The sequence below is a fragment of the Aulonocara stuartgranti genome (assembly GCF_965226115.1).
Source record: "Aulonocara stuartgranti genome assembly, chromosome: 8".
Taxonomy (NCBI): Eukaryota; Metazoa; Chordata; class Actinopteri; order Cichliformes; family Cichlidae; genus Aulonocara; species Aulonocara stuartgranti.
In genome coordinates this window covers 22,559,875-22,587,683 of record NC_138959.1, presented here as the reverse complement: position 1 = coordinate 22,587,683, position 27,809 = coordinate 22,559,875, and the positions used below count along the sequence as shown (strand labels likewise).

Here is a 27,809-nt window from a genome sequence, read left to right as displayed (position 1 = left end):
TCCGCCAGTATCAATACTGTGTCTAGTTCAGCACATGCAACCACTGTTCAGTAGCTCAGCGATCTTCCCCAATCATGAGGAAGACTGCTGACTTGACAGTTGTCCAGAGCCACAGAAGGTCATTGCTGCATAGATTGTCTGTCGGAAAAAGTGGACAAACAAAAAGGATGACCAGTCTTCAGATGATTGTGTGTTAGAAGAGCTTTGCAATCAGTGGACTGTAGCTGGTGTTAGTGCATTAGGAGGCACCACAAGCAGACATCTTTAGGAATAGCGGGGAACAGTCACACACTAATTTTTTGCACTTCATTTTGAAATTAAGGCGGTAGAGCACACGAGTCACATACAACTCACTTTGATCTTAGGTGCGATGGCGCAGTGACATTACAGGATAAATGTGTAAAATTACAGAAAGAGTTTGGGTAGTTTATTGCCCAGGCTGTCCTGTTTGTTTGTTTTTTAATCATTAATTCACAGAAATGTTTCTTCTGTGAATTATTTTACTGTGGACTCACAGAAAAATAAATAAATAAATGAAAAATTAAAAAAAACTTACATGATTTAATTTAATAATTTGGTGTAGTATTAATGGTATTTATTTTGGGCGGTGGTGAGGTCTTTACCAATAGGAAAAGCTTTCAAACTAAAAGTTCAAAAACTATCCTCCACTTAATGTTTTCCAAAGTCTTTGCTGGGCTGATCCTGCTCCCTGGGCCTTATCGTTGTTTGGAGGAAGAGTGGGAGAGGCACAGAATCCAGTGGGAAGTTTCCACGGTCTGTGATGATGCTGATGTTGTTGGTGGCTGGCCCACTGTGTGTTATGAAGTCCAAAGTCAACACAATCGTCTTCATGGTTCCATCTGCTGACATGCTTTATGGAAACACAGATCTCCTTTTCCAGTAGGACTTAGCATCTACCTCCAGTGCCAGAACTGCTACCGAATGTTGAACACCTTATTGTGTTTCATTGGCCAACCAGCTCCTGACCTGAACCCTGTAGAGAATTCATCTACAGGGTCAAAGCCACCTGGGCTTCAATAACACCTCAGCAGAGCCACGATGCACTAATGCAGCAGTTCTTGGTAAAGGAGTCCAAACAAAAAACTGAGTAGAAGTGAACAAACTTTTCAAGAGAAAAATAGTCGGAAAAACTGGATTTCTGATTTTCATGAGCTTACATGAAGATCATCAAGTTGGGGGGGAAAAAAGATTTGAAATATTTCACTTGAAGTATGACGAATATATAAGGTATGAAGGCTTACATTCTCTGACGCACCACAGTTTCCCTGTGAAATGAACAAATGTTCTAAAGGGCAACATGTCATTGTAAAAGTGAGACATACTTTCCACACACTCACTGAGGCTCAGAATAGCAACATTATAATCTACATGTAACCCAACAATGACCCTTTGAAAGCAAATGGACACCCATTTAATACACCCACACACCAGCTTATACATAAAGTGCCAATATAAGCATTTTATTTCTATTGAAAAGAAAATTACAGTGACAATCAGGGTCCTTTAATAGGAAGGGCTAAATGGATTGTCATGGCAAAAAAAAAAGAAGAAAAAGGCAAATGCTGAGTGCAAATGTGCCACACTAGTCACGACGTGATTGGGCTGAAAACTCTCCACAAATTACTGACGATTGCTCGGCTTGGATATAACGAGGTGGTGATGGCCAACAGCCTGCGCTGGAGTCACTCTAAAATAAGACATGCACCATTAAAATAAAGTAATCTTTTTTCCTATAAAAGTCATTTCAAACGTTTGAATAGAACATAAAGTCCTTGGCGGCAAAACTGAAAATATCATTACAGATTAGTTTCTTTGCTTACTGGATTTCTCGTCGGTGCTTTGGAATTAACCTCCTGAAGTGGCGCCAAACTGCACAGCCCCCCCGTCAATATTTCAGAGCAACGTATATCTATATGTTTCTTTCAATGTAAACAAGTTAAGGCCAATATTGTCGTCAACAGACAATACATTTATAGTAGCAAACAGTTTTAACAGTTGATAAATACGAAAAGCTACAACAGCAGAATCTCTCATTAGGCTCATTTCACTACACTTTCCCACAGCACGCGTAAAGGCTGGAAATTTGGGACACTTTCCGACTTACACTTTCTTTACCTGACACCTCCTAAAGATCTTCAAGCTTTTTTTTAAGTTTCATTTCCCCTAAGCCACCAACAAAATCTTCCACAGATTGAAACTTCACGCAACAGAAGCAGCTGCGTAAGACTTGGTGGGACAATCGTTGACATTCTCTCAGAGCTGTATTTTGGCAGGATATTTATGAGAGGATACAGAGAAGGAGAATCTCTGCATAGGCTGAGCTCCAGTGCTACTGAGGACTGCTGTGGTGGGGACACTCGCAAGCCAAAGTAAGAGGTAGGGTGGGGGCTACAGTGGGTTGATAACTGTTGTGTCATCTGCGTGAAAGATCACTTTGAAGACGTATAACAAATGTTGGTGGCTCTGAGTAGGAGGGAAACAAAATTATTTCCTCATATGCATGATCTCTCGTTAGCTGGCGTACAGAGCCCAACTGGTATCTGACTTAACTGATATTTTTAGACGACACTCACCTATTATCAGTATATAAATGCCATCTGATATGTGCAGTAACCTTTGTTTTTTTAAATATTACTGTTTCTTTAAGGAAAATAATGGAGAAAGGGATGTGTCGGGCAATTATGGCGACATTACAGAGTTTTACACACTCCCATTCTTTTGCCTTTAATACAATGCCATATTGCACCTCAGCAGATCTGAATTAACAACAAAAGCAATTCCTCCTCTAATTTGACACATGTATTTATATGCTGTATATGTATATGTAGAATACATATACATAAAAAAGCAACCCATCAGGAACAAATCGGCCTCTACAAAATATGGTGAAGTTTTTTCATTTTGTAATATGGAACAGGCTTTGCTGGTACACTTTTATCTATCCTTTAGACTTACATTTGAAATGTCACACTAAATTGATTATTATATGTAAAAGAATCCCGCTAAAGGTAAACACCACCTTTTCGGATATGCAAACTTAACTCTGTTGCAGTGATACTCTAACTTTGGGAGCTTATATAAATGTGATTTGGTTTTTTTTTTTAGGGAAAATGGACAAACTGAAGGTTGATGACTCTTGTGCTGACCAGTGTTTAAGCTAAATTAAAGCTGGACCCATTATGATTAATGATTGATTTAAAAGGAAAAAACAGTCATGGGGCATTGGCTTCTTAATCAAGGCATGCTATAAGAAGTTTGAGACTTCAGAAAAACTGGATAGGTGATGATGGTATGTCTTGCTTGACTGAAAATTAGGCGAACATCCACTAGAGGGTCTACTTGGCCAGGGTGCTGTTGCATTGCTTTGTTGCCATATAAAAGTGTTGTGTTGGCAGAGCCTCCGCAGCAAAGGCTCTGTCTGTGCCAGAAATGTTTGGGAGGTGTTGAAGTATACAAAGTTGGCAACATGATCACTCACCGATTCTTACCAGTGACGTGAAAAAGACAGAGATGGAGTCACGCTGAGGCAACGAAGGGCACGCTTTGGTGAAAGTGATACGGACAAAGAGAAAGAGAGCTTTACAACACGAAGGGAAGGACACAAACACAAAGTCACATCAGTGAACGTCATGACAGAAGCGGGGAGGATCACTGAAGGAGACAGGCACATGAACATAGCAGTTTTCATAAAGCCTGAACTCAAATGACTTTGGAAACTAGAAAAGTAAAAAGGGAAAAAAACAAAATCAAAAGATCAAAACTGACATTGAAAATATGCATTAATATAAAAAAAATCCACAAGAATAGCAGAAACAGGATAACACTTCAGAAGTCTTAGCTGTGTCGTGAGAAAGAGCTGTGATTCTTTGATTCTCCCTGTATGTAAAGTGTTTGCTTCCTTCATTGCATTGTATCTCGCCAGATAATTGTCCAGCAATGGCTGTGTAAACAAAACCTCCAAAAAAGGTGTGTGTGTGTGTAGTAGATATATATCTGCAAGTGTGCATCAAAGGGGTTTGGCTGAGCACAACAATGCTAGTTCCTCTTCCGTTTATTCTGCGATTGGACTGCTGGCCCAGTTAGAGCTGTGGTAGGCTGGTTAAACCCTTAGCCATCAGATCGCCATGTCTGGTGCGCCTCCACTTCCTCTGAGACGACTAGCAGGAGTTCACAGTTCTTCCCTCGTAGCTGCTGGTGGAGAAACTTCCTGAGAATGTGATAAAAATCAAACAAAGAATTACATTTTTTTAAATTAAAGTGAAAGTGATTAAAGTGAAACAACAACAACAAAATTAACAAGGTGTACGCTGATGTAAAGCTTCAATGAATTATTTTTTAGCCCAGCAGAACAAGTTGTAAACCACAATACAAGTTGTAATTCAAGTTGTTCAGGTTCAGTGAATAGCTTGAAATGAACTGCCAGAGGTTAAAAAAAAGTAAAGGTTACCCAAAACTAAAGAAATAATGCAATTTTTCTTAAATGAATTATACTAAAAGGCCTTTTTCATGGAACATAAAATGGGTTAACAATTTAAACTGTTCTGCAGCAACGGAGGTTTATCAAGCCTTGAAACCTGGTGTTCCAACCCTCTGTCTACATAAACACTGGAACACACTGGATCCATACCCTCTTGAGCATCGGTTGAACAGTATTGCGCTGCATAAAATAGTGTGTTGCTACAAAAATGGTGAGAAAAAGGCAATTAATAATGGAAGATGTCTGGCGCACCCAAAGCCACACCTGAATCAGACGACAAGTTTCTGAGAGTTAACAGCTTGCGTGATAGGCGGCTCAGAGGACAACAGCTTCAAGCACAGCTTAATAGTGGTCGTAGTAAGCAAGTCTCAGTCTGAACTGTGATGAGGAGACTTCGAGCGGACAAGTTGCAGCAAGAAAAATATAGTTAAGACGTCAGAATAAGACAAAGAGGTTTGCCTGGCCATGAAACATTGCCAATGGACTATGGGCAGAAATCTGTGCCATCAGAAACTGAATTTGAATAAGTTAAATTTGAATTTGAATTGCTCAGATTGAATCAGAATTGTAACTTGAATAAATGCTTTTGAAAACCGAATTTGAATTAGTCTAATTTGAAATTGAATTTATGGTTTGAAAATGATCATCACTAAATTGAAATTGAATTTTATATTTTGAAAATGAATTGATTTGCTTTGAAACTGCATTTTATCCTTTAAAAATTCAGCTCTCGAATAATTTCAGTTTCACTTCTCACCATTCAGTTTCAGTTCTACAATTCAATTTCAGTTCCAAAATTCAGTTTTTTGGAACTTACATCCGGTTCAAGCGCAGATTAATAGAACTACGTTTTACTAGCGGACCGAAAGTGTTACCGACGGGAATCTACAGCGTCTTGAGCTGAATTAAGACTTCAGAAGTCATTCGTCATGTCGAGTGACCAGCGGATAAACTCTCAGGTTGGTAATAAATGTATTACATGTATAAGAACAAGCGTCATGTTAACAAATGATAGCCGTACGGTAACTTTTATGCTTATTGCAGCTGCTAGCTAAAAACGCTAATTTAGCGTAGTTTGCCCTGAATTCAGCTTTGACAACAAATATGATCGACTGTTTCTAGTAGAATTCCAAAGTTGTCATCTTGGACCCTCTCAGAGTACCCCCTCTGTATGCTTGCAGAGACCCCTACAGTAGGGAAACATGCAAAACGGTGTCCAAACCTTTGTATTTTAGCTTTATTTATGTCTTACACAGCATCCCAACTCTTTAGCTAACTTAATAACTTTAGCTAAAGTGAATAGTCTAATTCATTAGTGCAGCATTACTGGATCACCTCTGTTTGAAGTGATATAATATGATATACAACTTTCACTGTGTTTAACTACCATAATAATTCTACTTAATTAATTTTTTTTTTTAAACATACTGCTCCATTAATATGTTTGACAGGCTGAAGTTGTCGGGTCACCTCCTAAATCGACCATCTTTTACAGGTGTTTTGTGCCAGAAATGGAGTGTCCACTGAAGACTGAAGATACTGAATCTCTACGCCTTGCAATCCATCCCTCTTGTGCCTTCATCTAGACAAGAGACAAACTTAACCACTCTCATATGCTCTGTACCTACATCACCTTCCCTGACAGTCGTAGCTTGGCTCATCTGAGGGTGAAATTATAAGAATGTGTTATTTTGCAAAGTGCTCTCTAGGGTTCCTAAATAAAATATGGCATTGAGGTCTTTTGAATTAATCCCTTCTTCTGAAATATAAGAACCTCTCCTGGTTTTAATGGCACTTTGGATTTCCTTACTTTCTGTTCCACTCCCAACCCCAAATAGATGCTGACAAGCTGCCACAGTAACATGGAAGAGGGAAAGAAGTTGGAAAGGACTACTACAAATAAACCTAATGCCTAACAATGTAAAATAAGAACAATAATAAAGATAAGATGAAGTAACAAGTTTTTAGTTTTTTGTTTATTCCAAATGATCATCCAGATGTCTGTGACATGTGATGACAAACACCATAATGGAAGGCCTTAGTCATCACATGCTTAAACTCATATTTTTGCATATGCTGAACAGGCAGTCAGACATGCTGTAACTGTGGGGTAGAAAACAGCAGGAACACCATACGGCAGGGGTCTCAAACTCCAGTCCTCGAGGGCATGGAAAAGTTGCATGACACTGGCCCTCGAGGACTGGAGTTTGAGACCCCTGTCATATGGAATAACCACACCTGTCATATTCCATATGACAGGGGTGGTTGAACTGCATGAAGACTCTGAAGTTTCTCTTCTCTTCTGGCAGGACAGGAATGTGGCCTTGTCCTGTGAGCCACTGTAAGGATGTACTTAGAGTAGAACTGGACTGTCACAAGCCTCAGGCTCTTCACCCTTTTCAAAGACAAAGAAGTCATTTAGATAAAATATTAGATATTGTTTACCTGTAAATGCACAAAGTAAATTTAGAAATGTAATTATTGTTAAGAGTGAACAAGCACTGATAGTGTAATCTACAGCTGTGGCCAAACGTTTAGAGAATGAGAAGTGTTGTTTGCTTATTTACAAAGTTTGCTGTTTCAGTGATAGTTGTATATCATATTATATCACTTCAAACAGAGGTGATCCAGTAATGCTGCACTAATGAATTAGGCTACCTATTCACTTTAGCTAAAGTTATTAAGTTAGCTAAAGAGTTGGGATGCTGTGTAAGACATAAATAAAGCTAAAATACAAAGGTTTGGACACCGTTTTGCATGTTTCCCTACTGTAGGGGTCTCTGCAAGCATACAGAGGGGGTACTCTGAGAGGGTCCAAGATGACAACTTTGGAATTCTACTAGAAACAGTCGATCATATTTGTTGTCAAAGCTGAATTCAGGGCAAACTACGCTAAATTAGCGTTTTTAGCTAGCAGCTGCAATAAGCATAAAAGTTACCGTACGGCTATCATTTGTTAACATGACGCTTGTTCTTATACATGTAGTACATTTATTACCAACCTGAGAGTTCATCCGCTGGTCATTCGACATGACGAATGACTTCTGAAGTCTTAATTCAGCTCAAGACGCTGTAGATTCCCGTCGGTAACACTTTAGGTCGGCTAGTAAAACGTAGTTCTATTAATCTGCGCTTGAACCGGAACCGGATGTAAGTTCCAAAAAACTGAATTTTGGAACTGAAATTGAATGGTGAGAAGTGAAACTGAATGGTGAGAAGTGAAATTGAAAGTATTCGAGAGCTGAATTTTTAAAGGATAAAATGCAGTTTCAAAGCAAATCAATTCATTTTCAAAATATAAAATTCAATTTCAATTTAGTGATGATCATTTTCAAACCATAAATTCAATTTCAAATTAGACTAATTCAAATTCGGTTTTCAAAAGCATTTATTCAAGTTACAATTCTGATTCAATCTGAGCAATTCAAATTCAAATTTAACTTATTCAAATTCAGTTTCTGATGGCACAGATTTCTGCCCATAATGGACCACTGAAGACTGGAAGATGGTATTATGGACTGGATCAAAATTTTAAATCATCACACAAGATATTTGTACGGCATCAAGTAGGCGAAAGGACAACTGTCAAACATGGAAGAGGAAGTGTGATGGTCTGGAGCTGTTTTGCTGGACCCAGTGTCGGTGACTTGTACAAAGGGTGTTACCACAGCGCCATGCAGTACCCTCTGGTCAGGGGTTCATCCTACAGCAAGATGATGACCCAAAACACAAGTCCAAGCTATACCAGAGCTACCTCAGGAAAAAAGAGCAAGACGGTAAGCTTGAAAACATGGAGTGGCCAGCACAGTCTCCAGACTTAAAGCCCATCAAGCTGGTTTGGGATGAACTGGACAGAAGAGTGAAAGCAAAGCAACCTACTGCCACACATTTATGGGAACTTCTGCAACAGATATTGTAAGAACTTTTTGAAGAATATTTAATTTCTATTGTAGAAAGAATGCCACGGGTGTGTTCAGCTGTTATATCTGCCAATGGTGGCTACTTTGATGAGTCAAAAGTTTAGAATACATTTTGGTCTATAAATTGATTCCATGATTATTTTTTTTTTACTCCAATTGCTTATTTCTACTATGCTTTCATCTTAGAGTGCAATGAGACATTAAACTGCATAATTTTCAATTCTAAAACGTTTGACTGGTAGTGTATGTCTGATTAAACCGTGTCTTTTCCATGCATGCTCAACTTGCACATAGAGGCTCAGGCAAATAGTCTTTTGCACATTTACAACCACATGCTAACATGTTCTTTTTTAACTTTATATTTTCAGTGTACACTGAGGGCCATGGGAGCATTGCGATTTCAAATTCCTGTGTATAACTCTACATATGGTCTTCAACAATAAAGCTGACCTTGATTTGACTTTGTTAGTATGTGTATAGAATGGGCAATGTCACCAAGTTTGTCAGAGTAAACCACGGTGTGCCCACCACGAGACTGCTCGTAACAACAAACCTAATCAAACACTTGAATTACCCTTGACCAGCTGAACATGGACATTTTAAAGAAGCTAACAAAGGAAAAGTGATTAAAGTGAAAGTTATCCAGAGCTTAGAGTCAGCCTCGGTATGATCAGTGAAAAACCCCAAAAAACATTAAAGCAGCCAACAAGGAAAACTTGTTTGGTTAAATGTATAATATATATAAATATTTGTTATTGATATATACATATCAATAACATATCAAATATATCAGGTAAAAGTGGGTGTACAACAACCCATTTTAAGTTGTTTATTAGTTAGTTATTTGTACCTCTTCTTAGTAGCAGGGCTCTTTATTTTTATTGCTTAGGGGAGAGAAGATTCTGCAACGCGTGCACCAGGTATAGCGGAATGGTTCGGTTTGTCCCCAGTATACCTTTTTTGCTTTCTTCTGACCACTACTCATGCTAGGGCCTTCATCTGGGCTGGAATTTTCTCCAGGACGCAGGTCATATTGACTATGTTTTCTTTTAAAATATTTATCTATTGCTATTACACGCTGCATTATCTCACATGACTATTATGTCATTTCTTCTTTATTTTCTTCTGTTTTACTGGCAGTTGGCAGCCCATTTAATTAGAGCAGGAAGTTGTACTGCCCTCTAGTGGAAGAGAATGTACCTGTTCTGCCCGATCGCTTTGAGCAGCGGTCCCCAACCCCCGGGCCTCGGACCGGTACCGGTCCGTGAGTCGTTTGGTACCGGGCCACGAGAGTTGAGGCTCAGGTGTGAAATGTATGGTTTTCAGGGTTTTCAGCGTTATTTTGTTATCGTTTTTATCGTTAACTCGATTTTCCTGGGTCTTTTCACGTGTGTTATGAATAAATCTTCTTTTTTTCGGTACCGGTACTAGTTTTATTTTGTTGTATTTATCCGCGACACCCTAAAGGCCGGTCCGTGAAAATATTGTTGGGCAGAAACTGGTCCGTGGTGCAAAAAAGGTTGGGGACCGCTGGCTTAGAGTACTAATCAGGTGGAACCAGATTATCTTCCACAGCACACCTGATCATTTCTCGCGGCACACAGTGGTTGGGAAACACTGGTCTACAAGACACAGCCCTCTGCCCTGACCTCTGTCTACACTTTCTGATGAGTTTATAATCTCACTCATTCATTTCAGGACATATGTAATAAAACATTAAGACTATATGGTAAAGTTAGGTCATTCTAAGTAAGTAGCATGAGGTTTTATCACTATAATAGATGGCTAGAACATTTTTGTGGATCAACATGGCTGTCTTGGGCCTTTACAGATCCTCGAGTCATCTAGAATCGTTATGAGGTACATTTCGTCATGAGATGATGAGCTTGATGGTCCGTGCGGCTGTCCGCGTGCCTCTATCGTCTACAGATTTTACATTACAATGCAATAACTATGCATGCACCCCAGGCAGCAGACTTCAAAGAACTACAACAGGAATAACTACTCATCTGTGATGCATTAGTTGTCCATGTACATGCAGAGCATCATCAAGGCTTCACACTTACTTCTAACATGGAGCTAACTGTACATTTCTCAGCTAGATCCTCTCCACTGGCACATCTATTAGTTTTTAAAACTTCATGACAACAAAATTATAAAACAACACAGCTGCTGCTGCTACACATGCACACACTCCCCATCCCTCTCACCTGAGCTCATCCGGATTGCCAATTGGTTGAGGGCTACGTAGCTTGGAGTCCAAGTTGTAGTAGACTCCTCCCACCTCTCTGACGCCTATCCAGTGCTGGCGCTTAAGCGGCAACCGGAGGGGCCCCCAGCGCAGATTGGACGGTACGTTCAGGATGAAGCCCTCCACGTTGGACAGTTCAATATTGCCAACATCCCTAAAAATATATATATTTTTAATAATAACAATAACAACAACAACAATATTAGTAACACTAATAATACATATATATTACATGACTATTTGAAAATATTTGTATTTACTTTTTTTAAAGATTTTTTTTTTTGGCCTTTATTGGATGGAGACAGTGTAGATTGAAAGGAAAGTGGGGATTGAGAGAGGGGAAGACAAAGGGCTGCGGGTCGGACTCGAACCCGGGCCTACTGCTCTCCAGCCATACAGCATTTTTGTTACCTGTCATTATTTGGGCTTGCATTTACTTGAGCAATATATATATATATTTATTTTTACATTGAAACTTTCAGCTATGTTCAGATAAAATGCACTTACAAGTGTAGTCACAACACAAAGGTCCATTCTAAGTCAGGAAGTCCAGAAAAAAAAACCCTGTGATAAACCATCCGCAGTAACAATCACAAGCAAAGCTATTCAGCTATGTACAGGACATCGCAAGAGACTGCGTAGAATACCAGAGAGAAGCATTCTTGCAGCCAGAAGTTTAAACAAACCAGGAAGGCGTATCCATTTTCAAATGAAACAAACAGGTTATATGGCACACATGCTTACGGCACTGCAAAGCACTCTTGATTTTTTATCAGTTCCCATTGATGACTGTAACGAACACTGTGTAACTCAACTGCGCTGACCTTTGTGCAGTTTGTGTAGCGACATGTGTTGCAAACTTTGCATCTGTCAAAATTCAAAACTGTCATTAACTGGCAAACGAAGACTGAAGTGGAGACTGTGAAGTTTTAGTGCTTGAATGCCTGCCACACCTACGCTCCAGTATCAGAGCACACTTCTAAACACAGTTGACTGTACACTGATGATAATACTACACGAGGACAACGATCAACCAATCAGATTTAATAAAAACTCAGAGTTTGTGGGTTTTCTGCTCCAGAAAGAGAGCTAACTTAAACTCGGGGTCTATTATTGGAGTAACAGACTCTGAGACCGCTGGCAGGTTTTCTTCAACAAACTCTGAGCACATACTGAAATGTATTAATTTAAGAAGTTTACAAATATTATAATCCCACTGATATGTTAGCTTAGTATTTGTTCTATTTAACCTGAGTGCTTATAGAATTGATCTTTTCATCTGTGATTCTGTGGACAATAAGTCATCTCTGAGGCTGTCTGGTGAGGGTTCTCGTTGAGGGACATTCACATTTCTGGATTAAAACGAAGGCTCTGCGTTTTCTTTACCCAATGCTGGTACCTTTTTTTTCATTACACATGCTGAACTGCTAGAAAAAACCTCAAGAGGTTTTTTTTAACCTGCTCTGTGGATCAGGGCACCAGATTTCCTTGTCTTATCAATCACTTGTCCTCTCATAAGTGACCTTATTATTTTGCTCCCTTCCAAAAATAAATGATATTTATAAATACTCCAGTTGTGGGTTGGAGCTTTTAAGCACACTTTTTTCACTGTGGTCCAAATACTTAAAAATATCTTGGCTGCAAGTGTTTACCGCATCAAAAATCCCCTGTGAGTAGAGTTATAAAAACAGCCTCAGGTCACAGGAACTTCATAAACATAACCAAAGAATAAAAAGAAGTCATGTCTTCTCTTGTCGAGAAATCCAAAATGAGAGAGCGCTTAAGTGCTAGTCCATTCATCGCGTTGTTTTCTCGCCTCAGTCTCCGGTTAACGTGCCAGCAACCGAATGTTTACAACATGTAAGCATGTAAAGCCTTAGTTACATGCAAAAAAGAGGTGAATCTCCACTGTGTTATGCCAAACAACAACAGCGCGCATCTGCAGAGCTCAAAAAGAGAAAAACAGGAATGGGTTTTATCGATATAGCAAGTCTGTGTTTGGTGCTGCTGTCAACAGTCATGTAAGACTGATAATGAAGGAAGAAGGAATGCTGATAAAACCGACTCAAACTTTATCAACCACAGGAAGCACTGACTAATCACAGGGATCACTCAGGACCCTGCTGATGAGGTGGCTGAGGTGCAGATGAAAACAAGGGGTGCCTCCTTTTTAGTATTGACAATATATGTGCACTCTAGCGAGATAAGAGCGGAACAAGTGCAAACAAGTACAGATAAGCAACAATAGACTGATTGCTTTTCTTTGGTTTGGGTTTCCTCAGCCTAACATTGACTATTTTGGGAAACAATCAGGGGTAGAAGTCATGAGGCAAATTGCAGTTACAACGTAAGCAAATGGAAATAAATCTATTAAATCAATACTTCTACTAGATTAAATATGATTTATCCATGCTAAGGCTTCTTTTGTTGCTACTCCTACATACCTTCTTTTATCCCACCAAACTGCCTCAAACCCTCGGGTCTGCAGGGCTGCCATAATGACATTGACGTCATAGTTCCCGTTTCCCAGCATGCTCTTTTTGTGAGGCGTCACCATAGTGCTGGGAGAGAGCCTGCAACAAGTTGACAAAAGGGATCATCCACAGATCACTTAGTCAGATTGTATTTACGAAACATTTTATGCACACCTTAACACTTTTAATCCACATACTGTCTCACCTCTGGTAGATCTCCTGCAGGGTGTCTCGGCTGAAGGCTGTCCCATCCTGGAAGACGTTATTGAGTGCGTGCAGGGCACACAGCTCCCGCCGTTGCTTTTCGTGATAAATGGCCGGAGGCACCAAAGAAGCTTGGGGAGGAGCTGGCGAGGTGAGTGAAGAAGAGGACGATGAGAGATCTTGCTGCTGAGTTTCCCTGGGATCCCTGGACCTCTTCTCCTCTGCTCCCACCACCGCCTCCCCTCCTCCTCCCCCTCCACTTCCTCCACCACCTTTCTGTTTGCTGACCTTCCAGGGCATGCACCCCAGCTCCTGCAGGCTGCCTCGCCCCTTCCCCTTCCACTCACCGGCTGGATACGGAGCACTTCCCATCCCTGGATGTTCACCACCGCCAGCGCTGTCGCCGCCCCCACCTCCACCGGTACCTCCTTCAGCTCCACAACTACTAATGTCAGGACACTACATGAACATCATGACAACCATTTGCGTGATAACCTCTCAGCCACTTGGAAGAGAGGAGCTTGTATCTGGAGGGAGGGTAAATGAGACCTGTGGCTCTCAAACACCGCAAAACCTTCTTTCTGTCTCTTTCCCACTAAAGGACAGATGTGCAGAAAGATCGCTATGAGTGACCAAGTATAACCAGCAAAGATACTCTAGATACTCCAAAATGACAGACTAGTCCTCCAACAGCACAGCGGTGTCATCAATCATAGTGCCGTCACTCTTTGCGTTTTCCACTTCCTCCATCCTCTATGTGCTGACAGCTCTTTCCATCTAAAGCCTATAGCTTAGCAGGTCTTTCCATCCTCCAAGACTTGCTGACGGCAAAGCTACAGTTCCACAGGAACAGAGGAGTCACACACTGTGGAGAAAAATACAGTCAATAAGCAACTGAAATGCAAAAAATAAACACACTGTATTAAAAAGGAAAGGAAGGTCACGTGTTTTTCCTCATAATTTAGCTATTACACATAATAACACAAGTCCCCAAATCACACCTCGGATATGGTTGGTTAAAGAATAGCTGCCAAATCGGCCTAAACAACACGGTGAAGCACCACTGAATACGCTGTTACATTATTTAGAGCTTCAGTTGGTCAGCAGAGCTCAAATGAAGGGAAGGTAAACATTTCGAGCAGCTTTGAACTGGATAGAGGAAGCAAGCTGTTCACTGAGCTAGCAACATTTGACAAGAGCTACACGTTAATGTGAAGCTTACACAGCGTTAAGGAGACATAGCAAATATATTCCCCTAATAGCAGGAAAAGAAGGTTTTAATCCGTGTTAGCAGATATCTGGCGTTGTTCTTACTGCTGCTCTACGTGACTCCGTGTCTCCAGCAAACACAACCACAACGCCTCCTTTTATGATTTATAACTTCATTTTCTCTCGCCGACCACTTCCCCGCCCGTTACCTGCCGCTGGTGTCACAGCTGGGCTGCCGTAAACCGGTCTAAAACCCGAGTCTCCTCTGTCCTTTTCCCCCTAAAGGGTGCTCAGACCTTTGTCTTTGCCACTTTTTTCCTGTTGTGGCTCTCTCCTGTCTCTTTCTCCGTCCGTGCAGTCGCGGACATGCGCAGTAGCGCCTCCCTGGCTCCATATTGCTGTCACCGCCTGCGTCAGTAGACTGGAGCAGATCCTCCCCCGAGACTGCCAAAGCCTACCTTTCCCACTTTGTTCTCACCTGTAGTGCGCTTTTCATCACAATACTGCTGCACAAAGGGTTTAAATACGTATGAAAATATGTTTTACCATAGGAAACATCACCTGCTGTCTTCTTAAAGCAGTTCCAACTCTTAAACTTTACTTCATGAATGGGTCATACAAATGAGGACTGCTTTAGCCTCCTTTAGCTTATTGTTTAGCTTTGTCATTTTTGATTTAGTCTCACAACATAAAATTTGCCAGTCTGTAAATACTTAAGCTGCTTAAAAGTTAGATATTTTCCACTTGGTGGGAACTTAAAAAAAAAAAAAGTATTTCAGTTAAACAAACTAATGCCATATGCCTATGTCATTGTTCACTGGTTGAGCAAATTAATAGGACGGCTAAGTTTGAAATTTGTTTTTGGTACAAAATCTTCCCAAGAGGTTGATTCTGTTCATCTGGATGTAGCGTTTTCAGTGGGAGAAACGTCTCAGCTGACTGCAGTTTCCCCCAACCTTATAAACAGTACCTTTTCACAATGACTGCAACTAGCACCACTGAATGAACAATGGGCTGTGAGGTCAGTTCCTTGATCACTGGCTGGGGAAAACTTGCAGTCAGCTGAGACTGAAGAAGTAAAATGAATGAGCGACGAAACGTTTCTCCCACTGAAAACGCTGTCCAGATGAACAGAATCATCTTTTTGGGAATTCCTTACCGGGATGATCAAGCATGCATCAAGATGTTACAAAAACTTGATAAAAAGTATATGCAATATGTGCAACAAATTAACAGGAAACAATTGATGTGAAACACAACACTGCCTCTGAAGCAGTCTTAACATGATGGCCTTCTTGTGTTGTCCTTCATTAAAGAAAAGTGAGAGAACTGTCTCACCCCTTTAGTTATTTTACTGACATTTAGAGGGACACAGGAGTTTTCTCTCTTAATTTAGCATTTTGATTTGAAGCTACTCTTTCGCAGTCACCACCAAGCACCAGGCGTCAAACCAACATTTATGATGTTAAACACATACCAGTTCAACTGTACCTCAAAAACCCCACCAAAGGACGCCCTCTCTAAAGTAAAAGCAGCGCAGACAGTGTGTTGCATTGTCACAAGAATTTGCATAGTCAGTTGGTGAAGCAGAGGACACCTTAATATATATATTTTCATGCTTCCTCCTGATTTGCATATAAACTGCTGGAATTGCAGCTCACACTACACCCATTAGAAAGCTGATCAGTTCATTTGTATATTTGCTTATCACCGAGAATAGCCAATAAACACAGTTTTCACTTTATACGTGTTGTTTTGTTACTCTTTATAGAATTTTATCAGAATTTTTACAGAATTTTATCATCTGTTCCTCTGATAATGTTTGATTAAAGCGGAGGGCAATCCGTTAAGTTTGTGCTGCAGGAAGAGTGAAATGATGTGTGAAGGAGAAACCCTGAGTTAACAAACAAAGTTTTTTTGTGATAAAATGTTTATTGTGTTTAGAGAAATGTAAAAAAAAAGAGTAAGGGAAAAAAGAAAGAAGGGGGAGAGGAACAGACAGAGAGGCACTGAGTACAATAAAGACTTCAAATTTTACGCAACATCTTCTTTAGCTTTGTGGGTTCAGGCTGCAGTTCAAGATAAGCAACATCCATGAAAATGAGCAACCACTGCTGCCAAGTGAGCAACTGAAGCTTCCTCCGTGTGGAAATCAACTTTGTAGCAGCTATTAAACCAGCTAAAAACACACTTTTCTGAGCCTCATGCACTCTTAATTGACACAAATCCCTTAAAATTGAAAAAAATGGGGAAATGGAACTGAAATATGTTATAAAGTAGAAAGATTTTCTTAAAACATTTCCAAAACGTGGACACTCCAGGACTTTCCCATGCCATGTCATAAAAGGTGGGTTGGCAAAGTCAGCCTTAAGTTTCATACTATAAAATCTTTGTGAAGTCATATATGTCCTATGTACAAAATAAAGAAATGTATTTGTTGATTATTAGGGTTCCTGGAGGACTGTTTAACGATGTCCCAAACACCGTCCTAGTAAAACTAGTGCTGAGGTCTTAAATATCTGTGCACCATAATGAATCCACTGGCAATGGAAGGTTTGTTCCTTTTCAATTTCATTTGGAAACTCTATGACTGTACCATTGACTTTAACAAATGAAGTCTGGCGACACAGATCAGGTGTCTATGTTGTGAATTTGTAACGGTAATATATATACTGAGTTCTTCACCTGTAAATACAGACCTCATTGTCTGCTGGGTGAATGACTTGGCATTTACTGTAAAAGTCAGTTTCGAATGTCTGTTTTCGAATTTGCATGTGTACTGTGGAATAACATTTGTGCTTCTCCTCTTGCTTTTTAGCTTTGCTGATTTTGTATTCAGAGAGGATATGAAAATGAGAAATGCTACAAGAGCAAAGAGCAAACAAATTTCCAAGAAGTGTGTACGTGTTATACAGTTTTAAAAGAAATACATACAAATAAATGTAGACTTACAATAGGTAAAGGTTAAGAACTTGAACCTGAGGCACAGGTAAAAATGAAAGACTGAGAAATGTTCGAGAGAAGGAGGGAGGCAGAGTAAGCGACAGCCTCCTCTGCTCTTCAGTTGCCCAAACACTTCTTATTCTTGTGAATCCAGCTCCACAAACCTTAACTGTCATCTTTCTCTTTCTTCTTCAACTCCTTTTCTTTATATTCTTTCTTTTTATTACTATGCATTTTCTCCTTGTGCTCCACCTCCATCTGTTCTATCGCCATTATTTTGAAAACCCTGGAGCATTTTTTTTGGGATGTTCTTTCTTAAGCAGCATTCCTGCAGCTCTTGATTCTTCTGCTCCAGGTTTTCCTTCTCCTTTTCAATTATTTCTTGTCATGCTCACGTTCTTTCTACCGTACGTTCCCGTCTTCATATTTTTGCTGCAGTTCCTTATACTTTTCTCTCACTTCTTTATTCAGATGCGGTTCTTCTATCTGCCAGACGTTTTTGGACTAACACATTCACGGTCTTCATCCTTTGCTGTAACAAATCCCCTTCTGTGTTTTATATGTATACTTTGGATCACTATCTGCTTGGCCGAATGGCAGCATTTGGCAGAAAGTATTTTGGAAGACATCCAGGTAAATATTTCCATGTACTGCATAGGTGATGAAGCGGACGACACATTGACAGACAGCAACAACATGCTGCAATCTAAAGCCCAAGGACAGGACAATCACATTTAAAATTGACACTGGTGCTGATATGACTGTCATTCCTGACCATGTATTCAATGTGATGTTCACAGATGTAAAACCAGCTCTTTAGAAAGAAAAGATGCCCATACTTGTACAAGGTTTTATACCACTGGGCATGCTAGGGTTCACAAACCTAACACTACAGAAAGGAGAGAAACCAATATTTGTGATCAGTAACCTGCACTCTCCTGCTCAGGGCTAGCGGGCTCAGCTAGTCGCTAGTGGCTAACAGCCCCAAGTCATGAAAATGTATCAGGATGGATGACCAGAGAGCAGATCATTAAAGCTTGGTAAAGCTGCACTGTGCAGATGCCTCCTTTGTTGTGCATGATAACCTCTAGTTAAAAAGAGCATAATTGGTCATTCCTGCAGCTTTAAGAAACAGTGTCCTCAGCAGGCTACATGAGGGGTAGCTAAATGCATGCAGAACATGTGTGAGCCAAAATGAGCCATTGCTCCCAACAAATCTACTGGAGAGACCCAGGTGAGGGCAGACCTGTTTACAATCAAAGGGAAAATGTACTTGCAGGTAGTGGACTGTTGAAATGATATGCTGAAATGGCCAACCTCCACCACATAAAGTTTCCTGATATCACTGTCCATCTGAAATCCATGTTCGGATGTGACGGGGTGCCTGAGATCTTAAGGACTGGCAATGGCCCACAGTTCTCAGCGGATGATATGCCAAACTTTGCTGATACATACAGTTTCAAACATGTGATCAGCAGTGCACAGTACCCACAAACCAACGGGGAGGCTAAACAGGCTGTTCAAAAAGACCAGATCAGTACTTCTGCATATCTTGTCGTCCCACTTACAAATGTGTTTTAGCCCAGCTCAACGTTTGATTTGGTGCCAGCTTGGTTCCACTGTGCTGACCCAGCAGTGCTTCCCGACAGCGCAGCGGTCACTGTAAAGGACAAAGAGAGAATGAATTCACATCAGAGATTCTTCAACAGGCATCACTGTGCACAGGAGTTCAGTTATCCCCCCACGTGGGAACAGGCGTGGTTGAACTGCACTCTAGTTCCTTCCCTACAAAAACCAACACCTGGAACTTTTCCAAATAGCCCCACAGTCATAACCAAGTCAGGCAGAGCAGTTTTGAAACCACAGGACTGGACTGAACTTGTAGACAACTGCGCAAACAAGAGTTTATCCTTAGTTTGAAAGATAGAACTCAGTGGGAAAGCTACTGCATTATGATGAAACTTGGGCTGTTGGGCTAAAAAGTTTGTTATCTTCAAAAGAAACAAAAGAACAAAGCAGCGTTCAAGTTAAGAATCTGTTCAACAGTAACCAAATCCAAAGTCAAATATTTTATGTTCTCCTTAAAAAGGGAGCTGGTGAGATGTTGGTTATGTAAGGAGGCCCAGAGGATTTTGGGTAACGTTGTTTTTGTTGTAGTAGGGGGCTCCAGTTCTAGTAGCCTCACATTGCAGGAATGAAGGGAGCCTTATACAGTGAAAACCTATAAAATATAAACTCAAGACTCTGAATCAACTTCATATATTATGTCTGCTTCATTTGTCATGAAATAACAGAACAGTCCTCACCTTTCCATGAAACTGAAGTAATTGTCGTCCAATTACCTATGAACCTCTGAATGTCAATACACACTGAAGGTAAAGTGGAAGAACTTAAAATCCATCTGGGGCCCCTGACTGAAGGGTGTCTCCTGGCCGGGTGGGTACCTAAAGAACAACCTGACTGATCCTGCCAGCAGCATGTGCTTGTCTTTGTTTAAGTACATGTGGTGATTACAGTAAAACTGTGAATGGTGCATAAAATCATTTATGGTTCCTTTGATTTCTCAGCCATTATTTGAATTACAATGGCAATCCGAGGGCTAATAAGTATAAAGTTTAAAGGAAAGCTAGATAGAAATCCAGACTTAGAAATCTAAGTGCACCAAACAGAAAATCCGGGGCTATGTATAAAAATTGACCTATTATTTTTTATTTGGTTTGCAGAACAATCTTTACCATAAAATAAAACACTGAATACTCTACAAATATAAATCCAAATAATCTGAATCAATAACTACATTACACACATCCATAAATACTTTTTTTATTTACTTTTACCTAAATGCATCTGTTTGTCTTTCAAACTAAGAATTAGCATGTCAGTTTGGCTTTCTTTATTAAAAATCACATAAAACATACTTTATTGGATTAATTATATTACAAAGAAAAAAGACTGTAGTATTGCAAACATCAGACCGAAGTGAAAATCACATAGAAAAACGCGCTTCTTTATTTTGGAGACATACCTAATAATACCTATATAATACCTGTAGCTCCGTGTGTCCTGAAGTACACGCAGTTGAACACTAGAGGGAGACAGAGACTGCGCATGTGTGACAGAAACAGTTCTCAGAAGTGCAAACACATTCTGCACTTCAAGTTAAACAGCATACCTATTTTTGTGGCGAAGGCAGTGTTTTACAGGGATATGCGGGCAAAGCTCCGCTCTTATTTCTCCTGTTACCGAAGCGGGCTGAGCCCGTGGGAACGGCGTAGCGAAGGAAGTGGGTCTCTGCGTCCCACGCAGAGGAGGGTTTTCCGGTTAAAGTTTCCTTTGTGATTCGGGGGTGGCGCTGTGATGCCAAAGGCGTTTATCCTCACAGACACAACACACAAATGGCGAACATTATGAGTAAGCATAAAAATACGAATTCATGGTTTGGACTTAGAGCAGCAGCTTAATTTCTATTCAGCGAGAGTAACAGCCTGGCAGATAACTGATCGTAGGCGTTGGCACTTAGGGGTGATGTTGTAATGGCATGCTAACGGTTGCTAGCTAACTTGGGGTGTCTGTGTCTGCAGTCAGCAGGGGAGTCGAAGAGTTTTCAGCTAAAGCCGGTGTCAGCGTTAAATACTTTATTGTTGTAGTTGATAGCGTTTCACGTCCAGTATGTCGCGTGTGTCCGCTTTTCTATAGCAGCCCGACTTTGGCTCGCGTATTGAATGTTTAGGTTCACTCCCACCCAGACAGGCTAACAATAGCTTAGCATGCCTGTGTGTTTTGGACAGTGACAGCTGCAGGCTGCGGCCCCATGACATCTGTGGAAAGGCCTCCTGAAACGTGGATTTCTTTAGCCCATCTTATCAGTTGTCATGAGTCTTGTACTATTGTAGATCTTTTTTCTTTTCTTTTTTCCCTGCACATGCCCTGGTTACTGTGATACAGCTGCTCAGCATCATAGTACGTACAAGTAGTGGATCAGAAGAGCAAAGGGGTATAACAGACTATTTGTACTGAAGCTTTGTTCTTATTTTGCTTTACAGGACCGTTCAAAGCTCTGTCCTCCTGAAATGGGAAAACCCCCCTTCCAGATTTTGTAACACAGGTAAGCAACAAGCCTTGTTCACATCTGGCCTAGTTTATGATAAGCCAGGTTGCAACCACATCCTTTTACCTGTTTGCTGGGGAACTGAAAAGCTCTTGTAATTCTTGGTAGCTGGTTTCCTGTGACTGATGGTGAAACAGCCTTGGCTGTCAGGACGTGTGTGCCTCGCAGTGTGTACCAGTGTAATGATGATGCATATCTGAAAGGCTAGTGTGGGCGTGTAGGGAGGAATGCTTCCAGTGTGTTTCAGCATTTGAATGTACTATTCAGCAGAATAGCACATTATGCATGTTTGAACAGCAGCTGTTTGTTGGGGAAAGTAGGGATGAGGCAACTGTGAAGATCTGTCGTATTCATTTGTGATTTGGAGGTTAATTTAATGTGTGACACTTGATATTTAGGTCACTGGCTGTTATTGTATTAAGCTAGCTTTTGTGTGAGGCATCGACAAAAGCTGCAGACATAACACCTCGCAGTTTTTCTCACCTGTTGTCGAGGAGATAGGCATCTCAGAGTGGTGTACTGAGACAAAGATCACACATCAGATTGAAGAAGCAAGTCTCAATTATTGAGTTAATGTTATTTTAGCAACATTGTCAAGGTTTTCTGAGTCTTTCTAAACCAGTTTTTGGATTTGTTTTCTCTGGGTGAGCAGTCAGGCTGTCTAGATAGACTAGTTTTGGCTGTTGTCATCTGTAAAATGATTACAAATCTCTTGCGTGATCAGGTCAAAAAATCATTGTTAAATATCAGGTGATTTTGACAGCTGGACAGAATGGTGAAAAAATGCTTATGCAGTTTGATTTCTGTCTGTAACATGTATACGCACTGATACAGGGTTATTTGGACCAGCTATATAATTTGTTTAAATAATTGTCATCTTATTAAATCATATTAAATTATAATATTTTGCTAATTTTTAGCTGTATTTTATTAGGTCCATCATTGACTAGTAATGAGAGAATCTGGTTTATAATTTGTAAAAGCGGGTTGTGTTAGCCTCGTGATAGACTGGCGACCTGTTTCTCACCCTTTCACAGCTGGGTTAGACCCTAAAATTGGATGGATGGATGCTCTGCATAAGGTGCAGATACTTACTGAGTAAAAGCCTTGTGCCAGATAAATGACTGAACAATATGTTTAGTTGTTTCTTTAGAGGATCTCTTGTCCATTTGTTGAACCCCCAACTCTACCATCTTGGACAGTAGCTGCCAATGTGAACCCGCTCGTATTCTCAGATGGATAAAAATTTTATTAAAATCAGTTTGTGAGGAAACTCAGCCCCACAGATGAGAGAAGACAGATTTTCAATCCAGTTTTAACAACTCAAAATTATTAGTATTTTCCATAAAAAGTAACACTATTCACATACATTCTGATAGGTTCACATTTTTTTTTTATCTCTCTGTTTTAATTGACTTAAAAATAGCATTTGATAGAACACAAATGTTATCTAAATGTTTTATGTCTGTCGCGATCAAACGTGCAGTGATCCAGTGAGATCAAGAGAAACTTTAGTGTCGTGCGGTTAGTGTGTCGCTATTCAGACGTGTGAGCTTGTGTTTGATTGTGAGAGAACGAGAGGAGCAGCATCTCAGACAACACTGCCTCATTGTTTGCAGCCCCGCTGTGCAGTAATGACAGAATCCCCATCCGAACCCCACAGCTAGAAAACACATATTTGCAGAGAGCAAGAGGGAAATCAGCACACAGCACAGCAGCAGGTCCTGCCTTTGTAAACAACCATTAGCGAGTAGCTGTCAAAAGTTACCGGGCCTGCTCAGTCCAGAGGAGTGCTTGAGAAAGGAACCAGTTACACCAGGCTTGTGCCTGCAAATCAGGAAAATCTCTTCCATTACATGGGTTTGAATGGTTTGACTATTCACAGGAAGGTTAGCCTTCAGGCTTCGCTTCTTCACACGCTTAACCAGTTTGTTATAAATGTACCTGCCAGTCAGAAAGCAACAGCGATTTTAAGAATTTTTTTTGCCCCCAACCATTACGCCAATGAAGTGTTAATCGCATCAAGAGCACATTTTACACAATTGCACCTGTTGCATCACTTTCACACTGTAAACACAGCAATAGTCACCTAAGCTTGATGGAGAACCAGAAATGGAGTAAAGTTATTCAAAAGTCAGTGAGATGTACGACTTTTGGCTCATTACCGAGCAGTTTAATGCTCTGTGTGTTTGTGCTTTGCATAAAATTTCCATGGAAACATTAGAAGATATCCATGCTAATAATATGATAATGAATTGCATTTATATAGTGACACTTGTCACTAAAGCCAAGTAGCCTGAGCTAAACTGAACGCTTATGTTGCTAAAAACAGGTTTAGCTTGTTTAAACCCGCACATTAGTTTAGGTTACATTAGCATTATTCCCATCGCTCATTACAGGTTTACAAGGAGTGGGCAGCCTCAGATAGGGAAGTGTCTTCTGAACTCTTTGTCTCGAGGCTCCATTTAGTCCAAATTGACTATATGGAAGCATTTAAGTTTTTTTATACACTTCCTCAACTCAACGTTCAACGTTACTTTAACTCTTCCCAAGGAGGGACTTTGCCTCTCTGCAAGTGCAAGGCAACACACAGCTAGACAGGCACTTTTTTTTCTTTAATAGCTTCCTTTATGAGATACCTCGAGCTCTGATGGCGACTCGTTACCCAGGCTAAATGTATGGAAATCGTGCTGAGGTTGTTAAGAAGTAAAAAACAAAACAAAACATAAGCTGCCTTTTTAGAACAGCGGCCACAGCAACAGTTGTAAAAGCTGAAACATGCAAATTCTTCCGTGATGGCTGATTTAATCCCTGGTCTACAGTCCAGCATTCTTTCTCTTTCCCAAGTTATTTGTGTATGAAAGAGACAGGCAGTCAGACTGAACGGTTTCTGGGACTAGGACTCAGGTTCCTGGAACTATGTTTTCCAGACTTGTCAAAGCCTGTGAACATGTCTGGAGTATTGTTTTGTTTTTATAGCGTGGCATAGTTGAGGGTTCCTCTAACTACATAAAGGACAAGCTGAACACTGGAATTTCTTAAATCCAATTCTTAGTAATTCATTAATAGATTTGTTTTTAATGGGGAAATGAATTGCAATTGGAAGAATGGAGGTCACTGCGGCTTCAGCAATTAGACCAAGGGAATATTATTCATGTTGCAACAGCGCTTCATAGTCAGTATAGCTCAGAAAAGTACAAACTGACTCAGTTATGAGCCACACTTTAATTTGTTTATTCATTTCCTGTGTAGAGCTACATGCTACAAAAAAATGGAAAAAATAGATGTGTGTATATATAATCCTGTTTGGTCAATTCCTAAATAAAAACTGCATACATATGCACTAGTTGCAGTAATCACTGTCCCTTTATATGGAGCTTTCTACTCTGTGTCCTCTGATTATTTCACGAGACATTACACTTTCTCTTTCCCTTTTGAAAAAACGATTCCAGGTCTTTCTGTCACCTTGGCATCGATGGACTCACAGAAAGGGGAGGAGCCAAATCCTGGCAGTATGGAAGTTGCCAGTGTGCCAGGCTCGGCCTCGAGCCCCCAGAGCGACGCCGTGACCAGCGAGCTTCAGGAGCTCTCCCTTCAGCCTGCTCCCAATCTGCTGCCTATACAGGAGCGCAAGAATGGTGAGACAGTGACGCGCATGACCTTTGTGTTTTTCAGCCACCACCGCTTCAGTTTGATGCTAGGTTTTGGATAAAGAAACCACAGCAGACATCTTTCACGTGGCACAAATACATCCAAAGCTACGACTGTTATTTTAATTAGACGTTTTTACACGCTTGCTCTCCAAAACGATAAAGAAGTTAAAAAGGTTCTAAAATCCAGCTTTTATGAATTGATACCATTTTACCATTCACTGTGCCAGGATGTTTGATTAAATCACACACTAAGTATTTTATCACAGCTGCATGTAAACAGAGTTAAATGCGATTCAGATCTGTAAGATTGTGGTTTAAACACGTCAGTTTCTCTTCATAAACTTACCTCTGCCTGCTCTTTCTGTGCTACAGCCCTGCAGTTTCTGAAACGCCAATTAGTGACATAGTCGATGGAAGCGTTGCTTTGATAGAGTGCAAGATTAAATTTTAGTGAACAGACCCACCTGACCCCCCCAGTCATATTGCAGCCACCGCGTCTAACAACTTTTCTGGCGTAAAAACGTGGTATAAACACTTCCTTTGAGCATGTCACACCAGGTTTGCTTCAGTAATTGTGTCCTTCTGTAAAAATTCACGCTTATGTGCAGGGCTGCTTTTCAACATGTATGTTTTCTGCTCATTTTTGATGAAGTAGTATTCTGCCCTACTGCCTGACTCTTGGCTCTCACCACGAGTTTTTGTAAAGCAGTTTTAAAAACACTTTGTCCCTCTGTTGTCTTGTAGCGTCACACTGTTTGTTTGGGCTTTTCTGCCATTAGATGTTTGCCATTATATACATTACTATTATGTCAAAATGAATAAGTGTTGTATTTACAGTTATCCCTGTTGGCTTTTCAGAAATGTCCTTTTTCTAGGATGATGTGTAGGAAACGCTTGACAGCAGCACTCTTGCTTCTGCCCCAAGTTAAGATTTTGTCGAACACTTCTCATGCCTGATAGAAGTGAACATAAAATCCTCCAAGCAAAGAAAAGGTGTGCTTGGGGAATATGTTACGTAAGTTGAGGACACGTGGAAGGTGTGGAAAGCACTTGTCTGGGAGGCAGAAGTTAAATGTCAGATGCGCCTGTACCTCTTGGTCATTAGTCAGTAGAGAGATTAGCTCACCATCGAGGGCGTCTAAAGGCAAGCGAGAGACCGAGATTTAAGTTCTGACGTGGTACTACGTGTATGTAAAAGACTGTGTGCACTGAAGTCTCCAGAAGGAAGGGAGTGAAGAAGCTTCTGTGCCTAATTGGCTTGCTCCTCAGCTTTGACCTCCCGCTACAGTAGATTAGAGTGTGCTGCATGTTTGCTCTGTGGAGTTAACACTCTGTAGACCCTTTTTATGTCTGGAATTAGGATAGAGCTTGGAGTATTTTGTTCTTCTGAGTTACTTGAGCATCTTCCTTTAGTCACAGTGGAAAGGTTACGTTTGCTGGATTAATGTCTTTGATTTGTTTAAGGTCATAATGCTAAATTACAAGTGAAGCAGCGCTTAGTGGCATAGTGTCAAGAAAATGCTTGGTAGCTAAGAGAGCAAAACTTGAGCTGTTTCCAAAAAGGTATAAGTAACATTTTCTAGTGAATTTCTTTAAAAACGTATCCGTTTGTTACAGTTTCAAAAGTAACCAGAAAATACTTAGCAAAAGTCAAAGTTTGTTAAAACATTTTTGTAGCTAAGAGTCATCGACTTCTTCTAGTTTTCATCCATTCTTTCTGCAAAGGGCTTCTGCTCTCTCTTGACCCATCTTGCATGCAGTGCTATTTATGTCCATAGTCCTCAGTGGACTATGAGGGAAATGGCAAAACCTTTAGCTTGCACCTCTTGAAATAGTCCATTGTGGATTTTACTTTGTAAGCGAAGACATGCAGCTGGTCATCTGGTAGGGAGTACGCCTAGACTAGCTGGTGTTTTTTAACCATAAAGTGGGCTTGTGCTCTTGTGGAGGGCAGAATGGAAGCTATGGGGAGAGTTGAAGCCAACTCATCTGAGATCTTGTGGAAGCAAAGGCGGCTGTAGTCAAACACTAATAATCCTTCTGCGTGTTTATCTATGGAAACCTTGTTATGCCTTTTAGAAAGATTTTGCTGACCAAAGATTCATTTTCTGTCATCTTGGCTTGAGCTGAACTAAGCTGTGAGTAAGGTTGAACTTATAGGGATGGCTGTGAGCGCAGGGCTATAAAAGGAAGGAGGAAGTATCTAATTTATAATACAAAACAAAACGAAAGCTATCGGCTGATAGCCCAGCCCTACCTTTGATCATAGAGCCCCACAAAAAATCTATTTCAGCTTCATCAGTCCACAACATTTGTTTCCAGAATGTATTAGAAGGTCAGTCAAACACACTCACACATGCATCTTGCCATATCAGAATTTTCAGCCATATTGGCCATTGTTCCCAGCTGGGCGTTGGTCACCCATTTACTTGGAGGGAAAGTTAGTTGACTTGGTGTTGATTTGTGTGGAGATGAAGGTTAGGCAAGGTTGGATCAGTCAATTATAAATCAACAGTGGGAGAGAACAATGCACAATAACACATACAATA

General features: G+C 40.5%; 2 protein-coding genes and 1 long non-coding RNA gene across 6 annotated transcripts in view; 1 reads left to right on the top strand and 2 right to left on the bottom strand.

Moving 5' to 3' along the window:
• Nucleotides 1–1,453: 1,453 nt before the first annotated feature.
• On the bottom strand, nucleotides 1,454–14,953 carry josd1 (Josephin domain containing 1). 2 transcript variants are annotated; one of them, XM_082543064.1, is made up of 5 exons: nucleotides 14,766–14,953; nucleotides 13,349–14,212; nucleotides 13,114–13,242; nucleotides 10,629–10,823; nucleotides 1,454–4,228 (listed from the first exon to the last, which is right to left on the bottom strand). In XM_082543064.1, exons 2-5 carry the CDS (start codon nucleotides 13,717–13,719, stop codon nucleotides 4,129–4,131), a joined length of 795 nt encoding a protein of 264 aa, XP_082399190.1. In that variant the 5' UTR covers nucleotides 13,720–14,212; nucleotides 14,766–14,953; the 3' UTR covers nucleotides 1,454–4,128. The 2 variants fall into 2 exon arrangements, with proteins under 2 accessions (XP_082399190.1, XP_082399191.1); XM_082543065.1 differs by lacking the exon at nucleotides 14,766–14,953 and adding an exon at nucleotides 14,662–14,759.
• On the bottom strand, nucleotides 6,457–7,621 carry LOC309713194. Its single transcript, XR_014278513.1, has 2 exons — nucleotides 6,756–7,621; nucleotides 6,457–6,714 (listed from the first exon to the last, which is right to left on the bottom strand). It is a non-coding gene; the product is annotated as an uncharacterized lncRNA (long non-coding RNA).
• A 5,784-nt stretch (nucleotides 14,954–20,737) lies between the features above and the next one.
• Nucleotides 20,738–27,809, top strand: part of mrtfab (myocardin related transcription factor Ab) — a 39,176-nt gene continuing 32,104 nt past the window's right edge. Inside the window, exons 1-4 of one of the 3 annotated variants that reach the window (XM_082543862.1) lie at nucleotides 20,841–20,910; nucleotides 21,445–21,459; nucleotides 21,543–21,604; nucleotides 25,060–25,245. In XM_082543862.1, coding sequence (XP_082399988.1) covers nucleotides 25,083–25,245 — 163 coding nt within the window. In that variant the 5' untranslated portion in view covers nucleotides 20,841–20,910; nucleotides 21,445–21,459; nucleotides 21,543–21,604; nucleotides 25,060–25,082. Of the gene's footprint in view, nucleotides 20,911–21,444; nucleotides 21,460–21,542; nucleotides 21,605–25,059; nucleotides 25,246–27,809 lie in introns of all 3 variants that reach the window. The other 2 variants (XM_082543861.1, XM_082543864.1) reach the window with 2 other exon arrangements.

Coding starts and splice junctions, on each gene's coding strand:
- josd1 (XM_082543064.1), bottom strand. CDS start 13,719: ATGGGAAGTGCTCCGTATCCAGCCGGTGAGTGGAAGGGGAAGGGGCGA. Junction 13,243..13,348: donor CTGCAGGAGATCTACCAGAG/GTGAGACAGTAT, acceptor AACTTGTTGCAG/GCTCTCTCCCAGCACTATGG. Junction 10,824..13,113: donor GTTTGGTGGGATAAAAGAAG/GTATGTAGGAGT, acceptor ATATATTTTTAG/GGATGTTGGCAATATTGAAC.